We start from the raw sequence: 7,691 nt of genomic DNA, 5'->3' as shown, positions 1-7,691 counted from the left end.
GGGGTCCGACGGAGAGGATGCCCACACGCTGAGTATGTGAGGCAGCTGAGCAGCGACAGGGCATTCGGTCTCAAGGTTTGAGGTGGGGTTATCATCCTGAGGTCATCCCAGCAATTAATTAGTTGAGTACATTAACTAATAAATACTTTAAAGTCAATCTCTTCTTTTCTGCAAAGGGCTAAAGTGATGTTAACCGCTCTACCAGTATCATAAAGTCCAGTCGCAAAACTTGCTCCAAAATAGCCATACAGAGGTGTTCTCAGAATCAAAGTTTAGGCAGTAGTAGTCAATAAAATAATGTTTTCCTATCCTGTCTTACTAGGTCAGGCTGCAAACCCAGCCGAAGCCACAGCCTGGTCAGCCTCCGCTCTATTCTGGGACCTTTGACTGCTTCAGAAAGACTCTCGTCGGAGAGGTACTGCGTTAGCATGTCATCCGTCGTGCCTGCCAGAAATATCAGTTGTTCCTGTATGTTGCAGGAATGGAATCGTGTGGGAATGTTGCCCCCCAGAGACTGTGCAATTCTTGGGTTATCAGTTGAATTGATCCTAACTAAAATTTTTAAGCACCTTACAAAACTTGGGGAATACTTAGCATCCACGTGCTCCAGGTGCAGGTCTCTTGATGTGTTGTTAAGAAATGCTTTTGGTTCAAGGTAGCATGATATTAATATCTGAAGTTATAGACCAGAGTGAATGGTCACAGTCGTTTGCTGGCTTTGTTGTTGTAGTCTGTGGAATCTCACTGTCTTTGGTATTTGGAGTTGTCTCTGGGAATCCTAAAACAGGCAATGACTTTTGTTGACACAAGCCGTACTTTTACTTGCTTCTATAATGTGTTATGCCATCTACAAGAAGGCAGAGGAGCATTAATGAATAAAGTGATTTTTTTTTATTGAGAACAGAGGGTCAATTATAGAAGTTTTGTTCACTCTTCTTCAGAAGGTGGGCAGTAGTTTTCACTCCTGAATCTGCTATATCATGTGGTTGAGCTATAGTCTGTTTTGTTTTTAGAAAGGCACGCAGGCTTGGTTTAAAGGCTTTAAGTGACATAGAATCTAGTTTTCTGCTTCCCACATTTTCCCAGCAGCTATTTACCATTTGGAAACAATGGCTACAAAGCCCAACTGTTTGTTTACTAGGCTGAAGTCTAATTTCTAACCACTAGATTTTGTTAAGTAACTCTGTTAAATGGGAGATCTGCCTCACATCTGAAATCTACTTTCATTGTGGTATTAACAGGTTGTTATATAATGAAAGCACATCTTGCTTCCCTAGTCTCTCCCACAAAGCGCTGAAACGCTTTGCTAGTTCTGAGTCTCTTGTGGTTTTTAACACCCCTGCTGAAGCACGGACGTCAGAGCTGAACCATAATAGCCTTGTGATGTGGAGTTCAAAAGTAATGCTGCCTCTCTACTCCTACTCAATACTCATCGGTTTATATAAGGAAAATTATTAAACCTCTCTGCCAAGGCCTTTTGTTTCCCACTGCTCATGGGAATATCGAGCAGGAGTGTCTTATCTTTGTCAGCCAGATACAATTTCATTAGAGTCAGCTGTGCCTGTAAGCGTACAGAGACATACTGGCATACACTGATTTATTTGGGGGAGGAAAGGAAGGGGCGGATGGACCAGCAAATATTTTATTTGTGCATCTAGACTTTATCCAGAAAGAGAACTCTCCTTTTCATTACAAAGAGTTCAGCTCAAAAGCAAGATAAATGAAATAAATGCTGCTGCTGGGGTCAGCATTAGAATTTTTCCATCTGTATAGTCTGATGAAGGGAAACGTCAGGAACATAAAGTTGCATGGTGAAAAAGTTTTGACTTGGGGAAGGAAATAAAAAATAATTTGCTCCTGAAGTTGTTCCAAACTGAGTTTGTGTGGGGAGTGAAGTAGTTCAGGTTAGTCTCCCTGGCTCTTCTGTTATGTAAAGAGTGAATTCTGTTCAGCGTTCTTGGGCTCAGTGTCAGGATTTTACACTACTGCATTCCATGACTTAATAAAAAAGCACATGCGTGTTTTTGTACGTATCTGAGAGAGCAGACTTTTGACATAATCTATTAGGACTATTATTCAGGTAGCTTTTAACTTTCTCATACTTGAGATGTAAGTACAGGATGAACAGTATTGGAACAGAAGGGTGTAAGTGGTGCCAGTGTTTTCCAGGAAGGATAGCTTTCCTCTGCAACAGGCCCTGAGCCTCAGCTAAACATGTATAATTGCAAATGAACCGTAGAACCCATTATTTCTCTTGACTGGCTGACTGATGCTATCCTGTATTGTAGCCTTTTACTTCTCACAAAGTTGAAATGTGTGCAAAGTCTATGCAAAACCAAGTAATTCTTGTGATAATGTTTCTTGCAGGGAGTCCGGGGCTTATATAGAGGAATGGCAGCTCCTATTATTGGAGTGACACCCATGTTTGCTGTGTGCTTCTTTGGATTTGGCTTGGGAAAAAGACTCCAACAGAGAAAACCTGATGACATTTTGACGTGAGTTTCTGAGTTAATCAGGCAGTTGGGAAAGGCACCCCAAGGCTCTTGCAGCCTGCTGTATTGTCACACGTTGGGTTGTGGTGTAAATTTGTCTCTCCTCCTAGGTTATAAATACAGTTCTAAAAACTAAAACACTTGTGTGTTTTAATGCTTCTGGAAGCGTGGGACTGATAGCACAGGCTAAAAACAGACAGTATGTGGGCAGGTGCTATGCAATTCCCTTTCTACGCAAGAAAGAGCCATTAAGGAACAATTCCGGTTTAGATGAGTACAGTGTGAGTTATATAATGATTGCCTGCCAACAGTCTTGCTATTAACAGAAACTATGGGAGAAATAAATTCATGGTCAAGCAGTCTTGACAACATTCAGTCCTGATTCTCTTTTCCCTGTTAGTTGTGACACTTGCTGTGTCCTTACATTAGGATATAATAATAGCCACAGAAATGTTTTATTATTAATTTCCAAAGAGTGGTGGTGATGAGCAGCCCTCTTCTCAGGCATGTCTAACCTTCTGGAAAAAGAGATGGAAAGCTAAGAAAACTTTGTGTGGCTTTCTACAAGCTAACATGCATGAAGAAAGCCCCCTGCCCATAAAGTACTCCCTTAACTTTTTTGCTGCACTGTGATTTATAGCTCTACAGGAACAGAACAGTAGCTTAGCAACAATTTATTCTATTATTCATGCAATACGTAGGAGCCCTGTCGGAAAACAGGAGTCCATTGTGTTGAGCCAAGCGTGATGGGGTGGGGAGATGTGGTTTCTGTTGGAGCCTTGCCTGTGCAGGGGCCTCCCGGGTGGTGTGAGTACACCGGGCTTCGCGGCACTGGCCACTGCTGTGACAAGGAGCGAGCTCCCTCTGCTTGGCTTGCTCAGAAGGAGGCATTGCTGAGATGCTGGGGCACTGCTAATTTACCCTCTGGTTTACCACAGTAGTATCCTCATGCAGACAAGGCTGAAGGGTAAGAACAGGGGAACAATAAGGAGTGGACAATACAAGGAAGCAAATGGGCTGTGGGCTTATTTCTAGCAGCCTAATCACCTTAGTGCCTTGTGTTTTATACGCATCATACCAAAGGGAAGTTTTAAGGAGGGAGCTGAAGAAGGGCAGTGTAGTTTTTTGAGTCTTTATGTAGAACTCCTCTTAAGCAGAGCAGTGGGAGAGAAGGAACAAATAAATGGTGGAGCTGTCACCATGCCCAACTGTGCTGTACTGTGGGTGCAGACTTGACACAATAAGATACCGTGTGAATGGGACACGAGGCCCAAAATTAAAGGTCAGACTCTTAGCACCATGGTTATGAGTCTAGAGGCAGGCAGGACGGCAGTGGTTCCCCATGCTGATTTGGAAGGGAAGTCTTGGAAGGAAGGAGATGGAGGGAAACGTGAGGGGCCTGTTCTGTCTTTTCTGGGGCTGAATAATCCCGGGGTGAGCTAGAAAACCCAAAGCTTAGTTTGAGCAGGGGGTGCATGTGGAGTGGCAAGGGAGGTCTGAATGGTTGGAAAGATTTAATGGGAATTTAAGAGTAAAGAAAGGTGTAAGAATTGGAAAACCTGAATAGAATGCCATCTCTTGAGCAAGTGGAGAGAAGCGGGATGTGTGGAATTTAGTTAAATTGAGATATTGGGTCATCTTTACTAGGGAAGGTAGGAGGAGGTTGGATGTAAAGATATGTTTGTGATGGAGAAGCTCAGCCTGTAAGGGTTTTCTGTCATGGAGACTTTGCCACATGAAAGCAGATGCAGAATGTGTGGGTGTCATGGTTTAACCTCAGCCATCCGCTTGCTCACTCTCCCCCCGCTGGTGGGATGAGGGGGAGAATTGGGGGGAAAAAAAAAAGTAAACTCCATGGGATGAGATAAAGAGAGTTTAATAAAACAGCAGAGGAAGATAATAATAGTAATGATAAAAGAATATACAAAACAAGTGGTGTACAATGCAATTGCTTACCATCTGCTGACTGATGCCCAGCCTGTCCCCAAGTAGCAATCGCTACCCCTGGCCAACTCCCCACAGTTTATATGCTGAACATGACGTCATATGGTATGGAATAGCCCTTTGGCCAGTTGAGGTCAGCTGTCCTGGCTGTGCCCCCTCCCAGCTTCTTGTACACCTGGCAGAGCATGGGAAGCTGAGAAGTCCTTGGCTAGTGTAAGCACTGCTCAACAACAAATCAGACATCAGTGTGTGATCAATATTCTATTCGTACTAAATCCAAAACGCAGCACTATGCCAGCTACTAGGAAGAAAATTAACTCTATCCCAGCTGAAACCAGGACAGTGGGATGATGGCAGGTTGGTAGGACAGATTCAACGATGGCAGAGGCTGAAGGAGTGGGGGACTGAGAGGTTATAGAAAGGAGGCTCCTGGCTTCGTAAGCCTGAATACGTGTGGAAGCTGGGGTCACTGAGAAGAGTGTGGGAGACTGGAGGGGGAAGAGACTGTTGGGAATAAAAATGAACTGGGAATGCGGTAGCAAAAAATGCAAGAACAAGGAATATTAGCAAACACAATGGATGTGAAGACCTGAGTTAGGGTTGCTGTGGGAACCAGCACTTTGAATCCTAGGGATCTTAAATGTTTAGCTCTAATTATGAATTGATGAGGTACTTCTGCACTGATCAAAAGCAGTGGATGCACTTCTAATTCCACTGCCAGCCTCGTGTGGAACGGCATAATCTGGTGATACAGGGGTCTTTCTGCCTTTTGTTTCCTCTGTACCATGCTGTGTTAGGGTCTCTTCTGTTTCCTCTGGGCAGATATCCTCAGCTGTTTGCTGCTGGCATGTTGTCGGGAGTGTTCACCACAGTAATCATGGCTCCAGGAGAGAGAATCAAGTGCCTTTTACAGGTAAGGCATTGGGTGGTGGTGATGGGAATTTAATTTTAGGGGATCTTGTCTTTCCATACCAGAAACTTCTTTGGTTAGTGTATTTACTCTGTTCTGGTTTTTGACAGGACTGAGACAACTGTCATTTAATGCAACTGTGTCACGAAGAAGCATTATACAAACTCACCGTGACAGTATAAGTACATAGAGCATTCATTGCTGTATTCATTTTACAGAGCACGAGCCTTATACTATGTGGCTGGCATTATATGAGGCATCAATGGATGCCTCAGTCCACTTCAAAGTATGGAAAAGTCCAGTTTTTCAGAATGAAACTTTTTCTAAAAAAAAGTGCAAACCTACTAAATCGTAAGATTCTTTCTCGTGTAAAGATTTTCTGTTACCTTGACAGGTTACCAAAAGTAATTGAGGAATGCATTTCAAAATACATTAAATAGTTTTCTTGTGTTTGGGGGACTGTTAGCTCTGTACCTCCTCTAGGGTTTATAAAGTATTGTTGGAAAATGTAAACCTGAACAAATGGAATTACTGTCTCTAGCAGAGATGGGAAGGTTTGCTTATTTTGGATTATGTTGAACTCAGTTTGTATAGTGATGGGTTAGTTCTGACAGACATGATACTATCATGGAAGCTTGTATACACATACAAATTGTTTGAGTTTCGCTAGACTATTTGAAGGCCACTTTTTGTCAGCGTGAGTGTAGAATTACCTAACTGAATTCAATTGTTTCAAACTTAACACTGGGCAAAAATAAGGAAGAATCTAGCCTCTGCATGGAACAGTAAACATAACCTCAGCTTGCACATGGGAGAGCTGTTTGAGGAAATGATGCAGAGGTTTCATAGGCGGGAGTGCCTGTGGAACAAGTATGTGCTCCTTCCTCTCTGGAAACATGCACATGGCTTTCTGTTAGCTGAATGATTGTTCACCAGCCAGAAACCTTCACTAGTCAGAAACTATCGCTTTAATCCTTCAGATCCAGGCAGCTACAGGTGAAACAAAATACAGTGGCTCTTTGGACTGTGCAAAACAGCTGTACCGTGAGGCTGGGATTCGTGGCGTGTACAAGGGGACAGTGCTCACCCTCATGAGAGGTAACTGATGGAGACGTCCTGATGCTTCTTCTGCATGGAATACTTTAAGACAAGAAGCCTGACATAGTATCATAGATCTCGCTGTCCCTTTAGACAATTGGAGATGCTGTGTCACCCTTTTTTCTTTTTTTGCAGTCTGCAGAGCTACTCCAGTGCCTCAAAGGGACTGAGAAATAAACATGAGATTCTCAGTGAGGGAGGAAGAGATTAGATGGCAAGGATCAGAGGGATATAGGAAGTAATTAAAATCTGAGAAGCCAACAGAGACTTCAGGAGAGGAGCAGAGAGAACAAAGAGAAAAGAGAAATACAGAAGTGGGCGCTTTTTTTGTCTTATTTTTTTTCTTCCTCGGGAGAAGGATTGTGACCGTGTTGCTGTATAATGCTGGCTGCTTTAAAAGATTGCAGCAGTTATGCTTTCTACTCACTTGAGTGTGGATTATTTTGGACTGGGATGTCATGACTCCTCTCACAACAACAACAAAGTAATTGTGCCAGACACTGAATCCTTTACGTGTTTTGGTGCTTTCTCTTTTGAAAAATGTTAGATTCTTCCCTGTACTGGGACAATGTTTTCCAAGGATAAGCTGAAATTTCTGTATTTTGATATCTCTGTTTAGGAATTCTGTCCTCTGCTTCTCATAGTGTAACAGCTAGCAGTGTAACTCTGGCAGTGTCCCTAGCCAGAGGCTGTTTCTCCAGTTCAGGCATGAGCTAAGAATGAGCTGTGGGAGTACCTCAAAAAAAACCAAAACAAAACTCATCAACTACAAAACCAAACCCAAAATAAAATCATTAGAACAAATAGCGTGTATAACTCTTGAAGTTCCTGAACTGCTCTGATCTGCTTTGCAGCAATAAAGAAAGCTTAGAGCTGTCTCATCATTAGCTTAATGGCCAGCAGGCAGGTTACAGCCTGATTTGAAAGGATGCTGACAGAAGCGCTCAAGAACAGGTATTTTCTCAGTTCTTGCCTTTAGCACCTGCTGTCCCTGGGAAAATTCAGGCTCCTCTGTCTAGAGCAATAGAAGATTTTACTTTGTTTGTAGAGGGGATTCAGAAAAGGAATCTGGATGTACTTAGTGGTGTTGCTGAGCTGGCATGGGGCTGCTGTGCCTCTAGGCTTTATTTTTTTTTCCCACTACTCACAGTCTTTGTTGTTTATCCACTAGACGTCCCAGCCAGCGGAATGTACTTCATGACGTACGAATGGCTGAAGAACATTCTGACCCCTGAGGGAAAGGGGTT

General features: G+C 43.0%; 1 protein-coding gene across 1 annotated transcript in view; it reads left to right on the top strand.

Moving 5' to 3' along the window:
• The window catches only part of SLC25A20 (solute carrier family 25 member 20), a 13,272-nt gene that overhangs the window by 1,617 nt on the left and 3,964 nt on the right, over positions 1–7,691 (top strand). The window contains exons 2-6 of the mRNA XM_009648336.2: positions 323–415; positions 2,368–2,495; positions 5,259–5,349; positions 6,327–6,444; positions 7,616–7,688. Of these exons, the coding sequence (XP_009646631.1) occupies positions 323–415; positions 2,368–2,495; positions 5,259–5,349; positions 6,327–6,444; positions 7,616–7,688 (503 nt within the window). The remainder of the gene's footprint in view (positions 1–322; positions 416–2,367; positions 2,496–5,258; positions 5,350–6,326; positions 6,445–7,615; positions 7,689–7,691) is intronic.

Source organism: Egretta garzetta, unplaced genomic scaffold, assembly GCF_000687185.1.
Source record: "Egretta garzetta isolate BGI_Z169 unplaced genomic scaffold, ASM68718v1 scaffold91, whole genome shotgun sequence".
Lineage (NCBI taxonomy): Eukaryota > Metazoa > Chordata > Aves > Pelecaniformes > Ardeidae > Egretta > Egretta garzetta.
Note: the sequence above shows the minus strand (reverse complement) of the source record. Positions and strands in the feature narration are given on the sequence as shown.